The sequence below is a fragment of the Palaemon carinicauda genome, chromosome 26 (genome assembly GCF_036898095.1).
Source record: "Palaemon carinicauda isolate YSFRI2023 chromosome 26, ASM3689809v2, whole genome shotgun sequence".
Lineage (NCBI taxonomy): Eukaryota > Metazoa > Arthropoda > Malacostraca > Decapoda > Palaemonidae > Palaemon > Palaemon carinicauda.
In genome coordinates, this window is record NC_090750.1 from 87,407,236 (window position 1) to 87,424,781 (window position 17,546).

General features: G+C 40.3%; 1 protein-coding gene across 5 annotated transcripts in view; it reads right to left on the reverse strand.

Moving 5' to 3' along the window:
• Epp (Ecdysteroid phosphate phosphatase) overlaps positions 1 to 17,546 on the reverse strand; it is a 106,276-nt gene that overhangs the window by 38,866 nt on the left and 49,864 nt on the right. For 3 of the 5 annotated variants that reach the window (XM_068349923.1, XM_068349918.1, XM_068349920.1), the window contains 5 exons: positions 7,302 to 7,545; positions 5,596 to 5,731; positions 4,492 to 4,707; positions 2,352 to 2,603; positions 1,833 to 1,942 (listed from right to left, as the gene is read on the reverse strand). In XM_068349923.1, the coding sequence (XP_068206024.1) occupies positions 1,833 to 1,942; positions 2,352 to 2,603; positions 4,492 to 4,707; positions 5,596 to 5,731; positions 7,302 to 7,545 (958 nt within the window). Of the gene's footprint in view, positions 1 to 1,120; positions 1,526 to 1,832; positions 1,943 to 2,351; positions 2,604 to 4,491; positions 4,708 to 5,595; positions 5,732 to 7,301; positions 7,546 to 17,546 lie in introns of those variants that run through there. The other 2 variants (XM_068349919.1, XM_068349921.1) reach the window with 2 other exon arrangements.

Below are 17,546 nucleotides of genomic sequence, written 5' to 3' on the forward strand. Positions count from 1 at the left end.
GAAGGCTGGAGGAAGTCCTCGGGAACCGCCGTGGAGATCGTCGGCACAGAGTCTAATCTTTCCATGCTAGGGGGCCAGGGGTCCAGGGTCACGTCCATTCTCAGCGGTGACCTCCCTGGCGTCTTCGGTAGCTTCCATCCGAAGGCATCGCTACTCGGACGGCGAACTCTAGTTTGGCTGTCCCCTGGCGGGGGAGAGCCCGACGCACTGGCCCACGAGGGCGGAGGGGACTCTGAGACTACAACACTGTCCCATAAGGGGTCTTCAGAGGACGCGTGGCCCCCCATCACAAGGCCTGACTCACCCGAAGCACTACCGGGCCCTTCGTTAGCCCTAGAGGGGCCCGCCCTTGGTTCTTCCCTCGCACTGGATTCCCTGGGAAGAACGCCTTGACTTTCTACAACACTAGAGGCTTCTTGTCCTCTCCTCTGCGAGGGAGACGGAGAAGCCGAGGCTTCGTCGGACCGATCACTGGCCGACGGTAACGAAGATACGACACTAATCTTCCTGGGGGAACGCTTCGAAGATTTCTTCTTATTAGTACCGTAGCGTACCCACTGGATATCATCCCAACTTACGCACTCCGGACACGTGTCCGCGGAGGAGCAAACTTTCCCCCTACACGTGGAACAAAGGGAGTGAGGATCTACCTCTGGCTTTGAGAGGAAAGCCCCACACGACTTTCCGGCTCTAGGCCCAGGGCAACGGCGCACATGATCCATCGTTCGCACACGAATGGCACAACACTAGTGAGCTATACGTACACTGGGGATACACACAGGGTGAACGCACTGTAACACTTGAGAATAACGCACTGCGAAAAAAACACAAGTCCCCACGCTGGAAACAAGTGGAACACAAACGCGCACAAAGGATCGAGAGAGACGAGAGTGAGCTGTGCACAGCTCACGACCAAGGAACTTAATGAGGAGAATGACCCAGAGAAGCAGTGACCTGCCCTAATCCTGCCCTCAGGGCACATTCCTTGGCGGCGGGGGTAGGCCTATGTAGAGCGGAGTAGGGGGGTAACGGCGGGAAAAACCTTGGTCGAGAAAGAGAGATCACAAGTGACTCCAAAAGAAAGTAGTTCTCGGTAAGTATTTTGTGTTGGAACAAATATATATTCAAAATACCATTTTGATAACATGGTATGCTTCCTTCTTAATGACATATCATTGTTTAATCTTACAGTAATGTTATTGATATAAAGAGAAGCACAACCCTGAATTCTTAAAAGGTGATTAAAACATTAGGAAAGCCATTAATTCAAAAACAGTAGCACAAATGAGCAAAACAATTCAACACTACCTAATATAAAAACAACTCTTAAGGCTACTTAAAACCAATTTAGAACTAACAAGGAATAAGAGCTGATAATATTTTGAAGGTGACAGAATTATTAAAGCAAAACCCTCCAATCAAACTCCATTATTCCTGAGTATGTAACTGGGAAAACAGGAGGTGGATCCAGCACCCAGTGGTCTTTAGAAGTCTCACTCATCATGGCCGTGCAGCCGTATGGAACCTGTTGGTCAAATTCTTGACTATGGCAAGCATATGAGTTACCATTTCAATCTCCATTGGTGTTCAAAACTTATGACCACTTTCAAACTAAGTGATACATTATCATCATTGTCACTCATTTTAACAAAGATAAAATGGAGCAAAAAAAAAATAATTCCTTCCAAGTAAACCATTATCCCCAAGATAATTTGAAAAAAAAAAAAAATTGCTCTATGCCATTTGGAAATAACAGTAAATCATATAATGATCAAAATTCCGCTTTCACTTAAATCATATAAAGACAAATAAATAAACATCAAATTACTAACCTTCTTTATAATATTAGTCATTTCATGCGCTGACCTTGGTGCACCTCCAACCAACTGTCTTGTACAAGTGTCCAGGGTCGCCGCATGACCAACAAGCAAAACAGTGCCACCTGATATGCCATATAAAAGGATGATCCCATTAGCAAAATATTACTTCTGAGAAATTTTTACTAGTGTTTCTGTACAACATTATATATGTCAAAATAGAGGATTCAAATACTGTACTGTACTTCTAAGTCAAAATATAGGATTCAAATACTGAACTTCTAAGTCAAAATATAGGATTCAAATACTGAACTTCTAAGTCAAAATATAGGATTCAAATACTGAACTTCTAAGTCAAAATATAGGATTCAAATACTGAACTTCTAAGTCAAAATATAGGATTCAAATACTGAACTTCTAAGTCAAAATATAGGATTCAAATACTGAACTTCTAAGTCAAAATATAGGATTCAAATACTATACTTCCAAGTCTGTTTCAGAATCTCAACACAAAGAGTTGTCTATCTGTCCTACCTTGAGCCTGTGTTGTATTTATGATGCTCTGCGTGACATAGGCATTACGACCATAGTACTGCTCACAACTTTCATGTGGCTCTTTGACCTCCTCTTTACGAATAAGTGGATCATAGCTTTTGTTGATGTTGAAGCCTGCTTCTATGAGTTCATCTAAAGTCATCCACACCGGCATTCCATCATGGTACCAAGCAAGCCATTCAAATAAACCAGGCTCAATGTTAAGTGGCATGTGTTCTGCAATTCCTAGACCTGTGGAAAATTGAAATGAGATATTCGAAGATAATGATTGAAATAATCATGAACTTTAATATTTTCAGGAATCTTTTGATAAGCCTCAAATAATCATTTGAATACCTTTCAATGTTTGCAGTTACCAAGAAATTAATGAAATAAAAAACTTGCCTTTTCTTGGCCAACCAACTATTATCAATTATTTATTATTATTATTATTATTATTATTATTATTATTAGCCAAGCTACAACCCTAGTTGGAAAAGCAGGATGCTATAAGCCCAGAGGCTCCAACAGGGAAAATAGCCAAGTGAGGAAAGGAAAAAAGGGAAAATGGAAAATTTTAAGAAGAGTAACAATATTAAAATAAATATCTCCTATATAAACTATAAAACTTTAACAAAACAAGCGGAAGAAAAATAAGATAGAATAGTGTGCTCGAGTGTACCCTCAAGCAAGAGAACTCTAACCCAAGACAGTGGAAGACCATGGTACAGAAGCTATGGCACTACCCAAGAATAGAGAACAATGGTTTGATTTTAGGATATTATGATACCATATAAGAAATTCCCCGTTACTTATTAAGATAGGAGTAATACAGACTACACACTTCCCACCAATGTGCATATAAAAACTCCTTACCAAACCACAACTGAAGTTTCACAGCTGAGGAAAATTCTTTACTTTGAAAATACATATACAATGTGTCAGATGACATCTAAACCCAAGCTTACATAAAAATGTGATTTTAAATCGTAAGATCCCCCACAAAATTTATAGGCACTATAGTCCAACAACAAAACAAAAAAGTTCTCTAAAGTAATGATTATCAAATATTGACTTGGTACAATACTGAGCTGCAGTTAGGACATTTTCTAAGGATAAATTTGTAATGAAATCAAGTAAGGTAGCTTTTTCCTAATATCATGAGCTCTAACTTTCAGAATGGGAAAAGATGTTTTATCTAACTGGATTCCTAAACCCACAAAACAAATTAGGCACATCACTTCTAATTAAATCTATTCATTTAAGTAAACCTTTAAACTCTGAATTCCACTCCATTGACTGTTTTATGGAAAGAATATGAAAATGACTGCAAGATCCCATGAAAGCTGGTCCCATCATTCTTTTAAATTAATGTAGTTGATCGTAACATAAAGGAATTATATTTCTTTTGGAAAGTAGACGTCCATCAGAATGATGGTGAACATTTCCTCCTCCTTTATAGAAACTAATACTGTAATGTGAAAGGAGTTTCCCTCGAGAATTAGGTCGGTAACGTAAAATTATTTGGTGTCAAAACATTCAGGACTGGTCTCTAACCCCGGGGGATAATTTTGAAACCAGAAACTATTGAGTGTAACAACCCTGAAATAGATCCATAACTTTTTGCAGAACCTTCTTAACTCCCAAAGACAAAGCTTGAGCTAACATAAGGATGTAGACATAACTTGGAAAGTGGAATTAGATCAGACAAAGTAGGCACAGTCAAAAGTAATTACAAATTGAAAAGGAAGAGTAATTTCCTATCAGAGAGGGCTCTGAATGTAATACGGGAAAGGCCACCTTTCACATAATTCATTATAATTAGTGATCATCTCCCAATTCCACTGATTTATTAATCACCCAAACTATCTAGAACCTGAAAGAGCTCAACTAAAGGGCTTGGGAATCCATATACACATGCACTAAGCTACAGGTTGCAGCCAATCATCGTTATATTTCGTCTATTGAAGACTAATGTTTAAGTATGTTTTGTCTTGAAATGTTAAATAAAGTAAATATACATTTATGGGTTAACCATCAAAGTCTGTTGTTTTAATAAAGATAAAAATATCAAGAATATTAACTGGCATACTCAAAATTCCTGGTCACTAATAGTTCCCTACAATAAAGTAGAAATTACCTTTCAATATATTGGTACAGGTTTGAACACAGCGTAAAGATGGCGAACAAAAGACATGATGAACCTCTGTTCTACTTGCTTTCATTGCTTGCCCTACTAGAGTTGCTTGAAGAAGACCTATATTTGTGAGAGGACAATCCTTATAAAAGCTATGTGGGGCACCTTTCCTATGGGGAAGGGTCTCTGGCATGTTGAGATCTCTTCGTTGATAGTTCCCTGATGACGATACAAAAAAATAAGGAATGCTTTAAAAAGTTCCAAACCAACATTGAAATTCATAGTAGTTTGAGGTCAAAAAGGGAAATTACAATTAATCTACAAAGTTTCTGGAATATTAACCTTTTGAATCCCATAGGACATATTCTCTAGGAAGAAATTTGTACTTCCTTCAGCCATTATGACATTCAACATCTAGTAAATGCCTTTACACTTCTCTTTCTTTTACTATTTATGCATACCAAAGTTTTAGAAAATATGTAAAAACATAAAATTTTAAGGGTAATTTGTATTTTTCCTAACCAAACAAACCTAAGTCTTTTATTTAGGGAGATTGTTTCAGTGCAAGCTGGAGCCAGTTGCTAAAATTGGATAACAAGCGGTTCAGCTGGCCCCTTTCCAGATGGTGAGGCTCCACTTTTGAGCACGTATGTATGTATGTATGTATGTATGTATGTATGTATGTATGTATGTATGTATGTGAAATATAATACACAGTATATATATATATATATATACAGTATATATATACTGTATATATATATATATATATATATATATATATATATACTGTATATATATATATATATATATATATATATATATATATATATATATATATATATATATATATATATATATATAATGTGTGTGTGTTTGTGTGTGTATAAAAAAGAAAAATGATTGAGCTATAAAATAATAAATATCTTGAATTCTCAGCAGAAAAAAAGAAGGCTTCAGGCTTGTGTAATAAATTTTCTTGTGCAGGGCTGGGATTGAAAAGGTTAAACATTCCAACTTCATCTATTACTGGATCCCATGTTAGAATTATATATACAATACATTTCCACCAACAAGTTTATGGTAAAAAGATGTGGAAAATCATACCTGCTTCATCGAAACAAAATCGTATCCAGTCACCGAAAGTAAAGTCAACTCTCTCCCCATGCCGAGCAACGATTATCTTCCGAGGTCCATCAATAGGGAATTTGTACAACGGTCCTTCTTTTTTAGGCTTTTTAACCTGAAAATATCCATAACTGCTATAAAACCAGATGAAAACTCAAATGTTCTTTATGATTTTTAAATGCCTTGTAACCTAATAAATATTGTTTACTAAAGTAAATACAAAAATTTCAGCTACAGTATAACCGATCCTGTCTCTACCATTGCATGGTATACAATTTTCATTCTTCATAATATTTAAACCAAGGGATTACTTCAAGTTATTTTTATACTACCAGAATTTCACAATAATGATCTACTATGAACCTAATCTTTAAAAATGAAGGCTCATATAAGACTGCTACATGGCTTGAGAAAAAGACATTGCCAAACAACCTGAAGCAGCAGGCTTGTGACAATGGTAGCACTAAGTTTTGAACCTAAATAAGACAGACATCTAGAGAGGATGTCTCACATGATATTCACAGTATCACCTGATTGTTGCTTTGCAGCAAAGGAAATCCGATGTCTATTGGACTTCAATTTTGTTTTTCATTAGAAAAGTCAAAGCATTTCCAGCTTACTCAAAGAACAAATAAGATAATCTTGAAGTCAAATTTTATGATGTAAATGACAATGACCTTAGCTACAAGGATCACTAAGTTTTGCCCATTCCTGTGCAATATGCCAGGCAGAATGACATTCTGAACATATTTCTCCTCATTGTAGATAAAGCTCTAAATTATGCTTAGGCTATGGATACCAGATGTAAGAAAAATGAGGTAGCATTTCTATTTTTATTTTAATATTCAGGGCCTACTATCAGCAGCATATAACAAGAACTATAATAGGACGGTCAAGATCTACTGGTATTTCAATGTAACGGATGCGATCAACTTCATAACTTTAGTTTGGGATAAATTCTTGAGGAAGATACAGTATGGTACAAATACATCCACATTTGGACTGGTCTCTCTTCATTTGAGATAAATACCCTTATTACGCAGTAAATTAGAAGAGAGTCAAAGAATTCTAGATGAATTTGCCTGTATTGAACATGGATTATGGTGATTATAGGATATCTAAATTATATTTGTATTTGATCGATTCAAATACACAAGGCACTAGAAGAGTTGGAAGACCCAGGCCTGGATGGCTGAGGACTGAAGCACGAAGTAGATGATGAATGGAGAAGTATTAAATTAAAAGCTCAACATAAGACACGACTGGCAAAATTTAACAGAGGCCCTTTGCGCTAATAGGCGTAGGTGGTGATGATGATGATTTGAATTTGCTTTCCTTTTTATGTTAATCTTTTCCTTTCAGTATTTTTACTCTTTACATCTTATGAGAAACAGGGCATTTAATCCTATTTTGCTACAAAATTCCAGGGATGAAGGGTTTAATATCACCAAACATTTCCTACTTTGCAGTACTTTGTTATATACATTTTGGTAAATATTTCCTACCTAACATTTTTCTTTTAACCCCTTTTTAGTGTTACCCCTGACTACTAATACTGAACTAGCAATAATTCAAGCCATACTTTATATGCAATCTACATCTTCAGAATTTAAAAGCAGGAGCATGAACTTAATACATCACAAACAATCTATTTCTACAGTAAATTTTCAAATGCCATAACAAACCTTAGCATACAAGACCTCTAGTACATCATGCTGAGGTAAAGGCTGTGCCTGCATGGCATCTAGCGAGGCCTGGCGAGAATGTAGACGATCCACCGACGAAGATTCAGACAAAACCTCTGTAGAGCGTCTAGACCCTTCGCTGTTTTCCAACAAATTGAGAAGAGATAAGGAGATGGGTGGACGGCGTGGCAGTGATAGTGTGTCTAGTCCTTCTATAACTGTGTTGCCTATTACAGGAATTGCTCTATGAAATAGGAAAGAAAATATATTAACACCAATCAACAATACTATTCTTGATCATAAAATAATCTGAATTAATCTATTTATGCTATGAGCAAGAAAAGCTAAGTTCTTAAAAGGAAGTCCCATTAACCATGATAATTTCATATAATGATCATCATCAGTATAAGAATCAATCAATATAAGAGAATTTTGCTCAATAAATCATCATTAAAGAAAAAATACTTCTATTAACTAAATTAAAACTAATATTAAAAGTTTTAACTAAACAAGCATATTTTTACCCATGTTGTTTTGCGCAGTTAGGTGGCAGAAAGAGAATGCTGAATAGCAAGGGAAAATCACCAAACCCGAAATATATTACCTCTTTAACCTGTACTTTAGAGATGAGTACAAACTAGAGGGAGTGCAAGGAGGACCCTCCAAGTGGGAAAAAAAAGGATCAATCTTTGAAAGAAGACATAGCTTCAATATTTCTATGAGAGAGGACTTTTCTTATCTTCTTACAAGTATCTATTAAAAATTAATAGAATAACATCATGTTAAAAAAAAAAATGTTATTTTTATTAATAAAATAAATTTTTGAATATACTTACCCGATAATCATGTAGCTGTCAACTCCGTTGCCCGACAGAATTCTATGGAGGGATACGCCAGCTATCACAATACTAGAAGGGGGTGTATTTACCAGCGCCACCTGTGGCCAGGTACTCAAGTACTTCTTGTTGACACCTCCTCAATTATTCCTCGGTCCACTGGTTCTCTATGGGGAGGAAGGGAGGGTCGATTAAATCATGATTATCGGGTAAGTATATTCAAAAATTTATTTTATTAATAAAAATAACATTTTTCAATATTAAACTTACCCGATAATCATGTAGCTGATTCACACCCAGGGGGGTGGGTGAAAAACCAGTGTACAAGACTAAAGGATAGCTAAGTATCCCGTATTTCATATAATCAGTTATCCACAATAACAATGAAATAATAAGTACCTGGTAAGGAAGTCGACTTGAACCGTTACTCTGCCTTTAATAAGATCGTCTTCCTTACTGAGCGCAGCGTTCCTCTTGGGAGGCTGAATCAACTCAAAGGTGCTAAAGTATACAGGGCTGCAACCCATACTAAAGGACCTCATCACAACCTTTAACCTTGGCGCTTCTCAAGAAAGAATTGACCACCCGCCAAATCAACAAGGATGTGGAAGGCTTCTTAGCCGACCGTACAACCCATAAAAAGTATTCAAGAGAAAGGTTAAAAAGTTATGGGATTATGGGAATGTAGTGGCTGAGCCCTCGCCTACTACTGCATTCGTTGCTACGAATGGACCCAGGGTGTAGCAGTACTCGTAAAGAGACTGGACATCTTTGAGATAGAATGATGCGAACACTGACTTGCTTCTCCAATAGGTTGCATCCATAACACTCTGCAGAGAACGGTTCTGTTTGAAGGCCACTGAAGTAGCCACAGCTCTCACTTCATGTGTCCTTACCTTCAGCAAAGCAAGGTCTTCTTCCTTCAGATGAGAATTTGCTTCTCTAATCAGAAGCCTGATGTAGTAAGAAACTGAGTTCTTAGACATTGGTAGAGAAGGCTTCTTGATAGCACACCATAAGGCTTCTGATTGTCCTCGTAATGGTTTTGACCTTCTTAGATAGTACTTAAGAGCTCTAACTGGGCAAAGTACTCTCTCCAGTTCGTTCCCCACCATGTTGGACAGGCTTGGGATCTCGAACGACTTAGGCCAAGGACGGGAAGGAAGCTCGTTTTTAGCCAAAAAACCGAGCTGCAAGGAACATGTAGCCGTTTCAGATGTGAAACCTATGTTCCTGCTGAAGGCGTGGATCTCACTTACTCTTTTACCTGTTGCTAAGCACACGAGGAAAAGAGTTTTTAATGTGAGGTCCTTAAAAGAGGCTGATTGGAGCGGTTCAAATCCTGATGACATTAGGAACCTTAGGACCACGTCTAGATTCCAGCCTGGAGTGGACAACCGACGTTCCTTTGAGGTCTCAAAAGACCTAAGGAGGTCCTGTAGATCTTTGTTGGAGGAAAGATCCAAGCCTCTGTGGCGGAAAACCGCTGCCAACATACTTCTGTAACCCTTGATCGTAGGAGCTGATAGGGATCTTACGTTCCTTAGATGTAACAGGAAGTCAGCAATCTGGGTTACAGTGGTACTGGTTGAGGAAACTGCATTGGCCTTGCACCAGCTTCGGAAGACTTCCCATTAAGACTGATAGACTCTGAGAGTGGATGTCGTCCTTGCTCTGGCAATCGCTCTGGCTGCCTCCTTCGAAAAGCCTCTAGCTCTTGAGAGTCTTTCGATAGTCTGAAGGCAGTCAGACGAAGAGCGTGGAGGTTTGGGTGTACCTTCTTTACGTGAGGTTGACGCAGAAGGTCCACTCTAGGAGGAAGAGTCCTGGGAACGTCGACCAGCCATTGCAGTACCTCGGTGAACCATTCTCTCGCGGGCCAGAGGGGAGCAACCAACGTCAGCCGTGTCCCTTTGTGAGAGGCGAACTTCTGAAGTACCCTGTTGACAATCTTGAACGGCGGGAATGCATACAGGTCGAGATGGGACCAATCCAGCAGAAAGGCATCCACGCGAACTGCTGCTGGGTCTGGAATCGGAGAACAATACAAGAGGAGCCTCTTGGTCATCGAGGTAGCGAATAGATCTATGGTTGGCTGACCCCACAGGGCCCAAAGTCTGCTGCAAACATTCTTGTGAAGGGTCCACTCTGTGGGGAAGACCTGACCCTTCCGGCTGAGGCGATCTGCCATGACATTCATATCGCCCTGAATGAGCCTCGTTACCAGCGTGAGCTTTCGATCTTTTGACCAAATGAGGAGGTCCCTTGCGATCTCGAACAACTTCCTCGAATGAGTCCCTCCCTGCTTGGAGATGTAAGCCAAGGCTGTGGTGTAGTCGGAGTTCACCTCCACCACCTTGTTAAGCTGGAGGGACTTGAAGTTTATCAAGGCCAGATGAACTGCCAACAACTCCTTGCAATAGATGTGAAGTGTCCTTTGCTCCTGATTCCATGTTCCCGAGCATTCCTGTCCGTCCAGTGTCGCACCCCAGCCCGTGTCCGATGCGTCCGAGAAGAGACGGTGTTCGGGGGTCTGAACAGCCAATGGTAGACCTTCCTTGAGAAGAATGCTGTTCTTCCACCACGTTAGAGTAGACCTCATCTCTTCGGAAACAGGAACTGAGCCCGTCTCTAGCGTCATGTCCTTTATCCAGTGAGCAGCTAGATGATACTGAAGGGGGCGGAGGTGGAGTCTCCCTAACTCGATGAACAGGGCCAGCGAAGAAAGTGTCCCTGTTAGACTCATCCACTGCCTGACTAAGCATCGGTTCCTTCTCAGCATGCTCTGGATGCATTCTAGGGCTTGGAAGATCCTTGGGGCCGACGGACAAGTCCGAAAAGCTCGACTCTGAAGATCCATACCCAAGGAGACAATGGTCTGGGATGGAACGAGCTGAGACTCCTCAAAATTGACCAGGAGGCCCAGTTCCTTGGTCAGATCCATAGTCCATTTGAAAATCTCCAGACAGCGACGACTTGTGGGAGCTCTTAAAAGCCAGTCGTCTGACGGAGCCGGACACAAGATCATGATACTGCTGCACAGTCTGTAAACTGTCAATCATGGGCAAGCGAGGAAGTACAGTGACAACCCGAATCTGTCTAGACTGTCTGGGTCGTACAGACAACTCCTTAACGGGTTGCTGAGGTTGCCGCACTGCGTCACAACAAGTCCCTTCTGTTGGTTGTTGAACGTCTTCCCCGTGACACATTGACTCCGTAAACAAAAAATCCTCTAACAAGGACTAAGCTTGGACTGCATGTCATGCAACACAGCTCAAGGTCTATGGGAGCAGGTGTGGTAACAGACGGGATTAGCGGCTGAAGTGGAACCATTACCTTCCCTGTAAGCATGTTATGCTTAAATAAAAGTCCATAAGAGGTTATGCAGCTAAAGGCTCCCTCCAAATGACAGAGTCCTCAAGGGAATATCAGAAGGAGGGAGAAAAGAACTTTCTCATCTACAGGGACCTTATCCTAGAAAAGCTAAGTTCTCTGAGTGAGGGTTCACTGGTGCAAAAGCAGCAGACTAGAAGGCAACGTTATGAAACTGCTTGACAGTCTAGTGAGTTGGCAACAACCCAAGATGTGTTGAGAAGCATGCGGTAAGGTATGCAGAGCATGATGTATGCAGAGTATGCTGTATGCAGAGCATGCTGTATGTAGAGCATGTTGTATGCAGAGCATGCTGAATGCAGAGCATGCTGTATGCAGAGCATGTTGTATGCAGAGCATGCTGAATGCAGAGCATGCTGAATGCTGAGCATGTAGTAAGCAGAGCCTGCTGTAAGCAGAGCCTGCTGTAAGGAAAGCAGAGCGTGTGCATGGCGTTTAACATTTCTCAGAAATTCCATGACCAGTGCTAGAGAGCTTTATGCATGCTTGCATGGGGTTTAAACCATGGTATGAAAATGGAGGTAAGGTATGCTGAACAGCAGAGTCAGAACGAGCTGGAACAACAATAGTTGTGGTTTCCTCTTCAAGACTCCGATGAGGGAACACCTGAGGCTCAGTCTGCAAAGGCTGAATAAAAGACAAGCAGAAGGAAGGCGCATGGGTGGAGGAGGCTGACTCCTAGCATGAGTGGTTGAACCCAAGGGTTGCGCTTGCTGAGCGGTTGGCGGAAGCGGAGTAGCAAGTTCCAGTTCCTGTGGTGTGAGCGGAGCGCGAAGAGGAAGAGGCTGCGCAGAACAAGGTAAATGTCTCGCAAGCTGAGGCTCCTGAGGCGCAAGGCTAAGGTGTTGTGGTGCTTGCCTTGTGGAGGGTTGAGCTCGCTGCAGCAAGAGCTGAGGAGACTGACTCATGGACGGGAGAGGTTGTTGTACCTCAACCGAGTGTTGTATCACTGGTGGAGCAGCAAGTGGAGGCGGAGGAAGAGAGGTATAATCCTCCTGATCCCAATGTAAAGGTTGCCTTAAGGAAGGCGGAGGCTGAACACCACAGGGAACAGCAAACTCAGCACGTGGCTCAACATCGTACGCCTGGCAGGTGGAACTGCTGGCAGGTGGTACTGCGATCAGGCGGAGCGAGTGTAGGTGGAGGGAGTGTAGGCGGAGGCGGAGGAGCAACACTCTCAGCCCGACACTCACGCATCAAGTCCGAAAGCTGTGCTTGCATGGACTGTAGTAGAGTCCACAACATCGTACGCCTGGCAGATGGTACTGTGATCAGGCGGAGCGAGTGTAGGTGGAGCGAGTGTAGGCGGAGGCGGAGGAGTAACACTCTCAGCCCGACACTCACGCATCAAGTCCGAAAGCTGTGCTTGCATGGACTGTAGTAGAGTTCACAACATCGTACGCCTGGCAGGTGGTACTGTGATCAGGTGGAGCGATCATAGGCGGGGGGGAGTGTAGGCGGAGGCGGAGGCGCAACACTCTCAGCCCGACACTCACGCATCAAGACCGAAAGTTGTGACTGTATGGACTGCAGTAGAGTTAACTTGGGGTCGGCAGACACTAAGTTCTGCTGAGGTAAAGCCTTAACAGCAGAGATCTGTTGTGGCAGAACCTTACTCCTCTTAGGCGGAGTGTAATCAACTGATGACTGAGGAGAGTCAGAGCTAACCCAATGACTGCATTCGGGTTGTGAACTTTAACTTCGTACGTCTGGCATAGGTCTGGACTTAACGTTTAAGAGGTCTTGAGACCTGAGACCAGCGTTACTCTGCCTTTATTTTCTCCCCTAATCTCTTCTGCAGACGAGCAAAATAAGGGCTCAATCGTCTGCGGGTGGGAGTGACGGTCTCGGTAAGACACGCCCACAACCACCGAGAATACTTCTGTGCGCCGATCAAGGCCTGCTGAACCCTTATGCCCTTCGACATTGCTTCTCCCCTGGGCTTGGGAGCTTGCAAGAGGTCCCGGACTGGGAGGACGACTGGCGCGCACAAAAGTACCCTCACGCACTAATCACTTATCACTTTGATTTCTGTTTGCACTTATTTCACTGAACTCGAAACTTTAAGTGGTTTGTACCTGAAATACGCAATTCTATCCTTTCTCAAAGTTAGTAATTGCGAAAACAGAATTACAATGTAACAGAAAAATCTAATGAAAGATAATTCAGTGGTTGGAAAGAGACTAAACACTAGATCACTCTAGAAACGTTTAGTTTCTTCCCCTAAAGAGACTAGGGAGAAGAGCAAAAACGATAACGACGTTACTCGTACGCCTGGCAGGCTTGAATGAAACGTTTATCCTCTTTCTCCCTCCGTCTCTATCTCTCTCTCTCTCTCTCTCTCTCTTGACTTAGAACCTGAGAGAAGAGCCCAATCATATATATCGTTAAAACATATTATTGTTAAAGGAAAAAAAAAAAAAACTGAAAAGTTCCTTTATTAGGATCAAAACCATTAAGTTAAGAAAGAATGAACAAAACGCTAGACACGGTTACTCTTACTGCAACGTGAAACCGTGAACATTCTTTCTCTATCGTAACGATAGAGTGCAAGTTGAACGTTCTGAACGTCAACAACTGCAGAGACAAAACAAAACGTTAGTTCAACTTTGAAAACAGTACGAGACTGTCAAAGAAAATCTTTCAAACTCTGTGGCGGAAATAGCATAATATGTTAACAGGTAAAACCGAAATGACGGGCTCAAAGTTTATTAACTTCGGTAAAAGACCGCCTACTATTAGGAAGGTCGAATATAAACAAATATAAAAATTAATTTTAATGAGTTTATAATAAAAGGAAGTTAATCGAAGAAGCCTATAAGAGGCGGAGAGATATAAAATAAATCTATAACTTTTGTTAAGCAAAATTAAGAGAGAGAGTCTATACTCTCTTAGACACCAACACTTCCGTCTAAGGGAAGGGTCGGCCATTGAAAGGTGAACAAGAGTTCATACTCTCTCGTCACCATAATTAATCAAATTAATTCCAAAAGCTAACTAAGCTAATATAGAAGTTTCCAGTAAAGCGACAGCCGAAATCAAAGAGAAATACTTCACCAAAGTCGTGAAAATACTCCAAGAACATAAGCGTATCCCAGAACGTCTTGCCGGAAGCACGACAGAGGAATAATTGAGGAGGTGTCAACAAGAAGTACTTGAGTACCTGGCCACAGGTGGCGCTGGTAAATACACCCCCTTCTAGTATTGTGATAGCTGGCGTATCCCTCCATAGAATTCTGTCGGGCAACGGAGTTGACAGCTACATGATTATCGGGTAAGTTTAATATTGAAAAAAACAGAATTTCTATAATAAAACTTTTAATTTCTATACTCGTCTGATGATCAAGTTGGTTCTTCTCCAGGACCTTGGTTTAATGGACCTTTACCGGAAAATTTAGAAATTTTGAAATTTTCCCCTTTTCTTCCTTTTAATAAACACATGCACTTAGTAAAGGAATGAGCATTCTAGTAGTAAGTGGTAACTGGTGTGCCATTTTCTTTGTCTACCCAGTTTCTCCAGCCACCAGCTACTGGCCAGACCTACATCAGATTGTTTGCGTATTACTAAGCATTAATATGTCTTCCCCTCGTTTTGTAAGTAATTACTAAGTGGAGTGTGTAATGGAAGTGTTTCTGGAAGTACAGTACTGTGCTTTAAATTATGACGAGAAAAGATGTTTCAGTTACAGTACCTCTTATGCAATAATATATTGTGATGGCTGCTGATCAAGTTAAGTGTAGAGTGCTAATGGGAACTTGCATTTAGTTCAAAGGAAAAGCCAGGAAAGACTAAGCTAGTTTAATGTAGCGGGGATGACAATGATAATGGCAAGCCTCCACCTTTATACCTTCAACCATAAGCATTGTGGCAAGTAAGGTTGGTTCTCCAGTTAGAACATCTGATCCTGCCTTAATTTTGTTGGTACGGTAATTAAGATTGTCCAGCCTAGTCGTTATGTTCCCTACTTATCTAAAATTAAGATGAGCAGCCTAGCCCTGATGTCCCCTAATTATCTACAATATATATAAAATTCCCAAAAGACTGGAATAGCATATTGAATAATCTTCTACTGTGCATTTGAATTGGTCACAATTGTATGAAGGTGTTAAGCCTGTTGTTCTCTTGAATGAGAATCTGGTCAACATATTTGATAGGAGTATCCCTTCACATGTGCTATGATACTGAATGAAAGACAAAACTGGTTCAATAATGATTGTAAGAGGCATATATGTTTGGAAGGATAACAAATTTGGCTTGGAATAACTAAAACTTAGCTAAGAGCTGTTGGTCTGAGAGTTTATGTTTCAATTGAAAGGGATTACAATTTGACTGTAAAAGAAACCCCTTCTTGTACAACCTAGAAACATGTGATGGAATACCCTTAAATCTGTACTCTTTTGTGTAGACTCCACAGTTCCTCCTTTACTTAAACCCAATGGTTCTGTTACTCACAGTCCAAAGGAAAAGGCAACCCTTTTTGGCTGATGTATTTGACAGTAAGCAGAGTACAATCATGAGAAGCTAGATCTTCCTCATTCCTATTTTCCTGAGGCTAAACACTAGAAGGATCTTGACGCTTATGGAGGCGCAGATCCAAAAGGTATTTTTCACTTGTTTTTTTTATAAAGACCGGTGATTTCTTACCTCTCACGTTGTCTGTTATTTTCTGCAAGATTGCAAAGGGCTAAATATTTTTGCACTTGGAGAATTGTTATGGTTAGTCCATTAGGTCAATGTGATTGCAGTACCTCTAGCCTTCAGATTACCATTAAATTTTCATCACTCCTATATTATGTAGTTTTTAACACCTTTTGGCAAAACGTCTAAATAGGAATGTTGAAGGTAATCATCTGTTCCCTAGTTTTAATTTGGCTTTTGCAAAGGCATTGGTCCATGCAATGCCCTTCTTACAATTTCCAATGCTGAGAAGAAATCCCTTGATTGTGCTCAGAAGTTAGTATGATTGGCCTTAATTTTAGTGCTGCCCTTGACAATGTTAATCATAAGGCTCCAGTTTTGAAACTCAAACAGTTTAGAGTAGGTTGATCTTTATTGAATTTTCAAGCACTGTAATACATTTCAAATAGTTGTTGTTGATGGACACCATAGTGAGTATATAAATGTCATGTCTGGTGTGCTTTAGGGGAGTGTTCTAGGCCCCTTACTTTACATATTATATACTCATATGTGGTTTGGCCTAGAAAACAGAGCTCATTATATATGCAGATGATGCTACTCTTTGCATAAATTCCCCTTACTGAATGTAGATCTAGAGTTGCTAAATCCCTTAATAGAGATCTAGCTAAAATTAGTGCGTGGTGCAAATTATGGGGGATGAAGTTGAACCCAAACAAAACTCAAACTATGATTATAAGTAGGTCAAGGACAGTAGCTTCTCAACATCCAGATCTCTGCATTGATAAAGTTTCTTTAACTCTAAAAGACTTAAAATTTTAGGTGTGGTTTTTACTGCAAATTGACAGTTCAGAAACACATTTGGTCTGTTTCTTCTTAATTCCACAAAAAATTGGCTTATTGAGAGTTTTTTGCTATGTTCGGTGATCAATCTATTCTAAAGAAATTATTTAATTCTTTCATTTTAAATTGTTTTGAATATTGTTCTTCTACCTGGTCTTCAACTCAGAATCTCATCTTAATTTGTTGGACTGAAACTTTTGGCCTATTAAATTTTGTATTCCTTATCTAGATATTAATCTCTGGCACTGTCGTTCAGTTAGTTCTTTATGCATGCTGCATAATATTTTTCATAATTCTGATTATCCTTTGCATTCAGATCATCCCAGACTGTACCATTCTGTAAGTAGTACTAAGTATGCAATTAATTCTAAGTCATGTCTTTTCCATCATAAGGCACAATATTACACAGTATTCTAAAAGTTTTATTTTATCTGTGACCAGAATGTGGAAAGATCTTCCTAATCAGACAGTGGAATCTAGGGATTTTCAGAAGCTTGCAGCGAATGTTTTTTTGGTTGTACGTAAGCCTCTGCATAG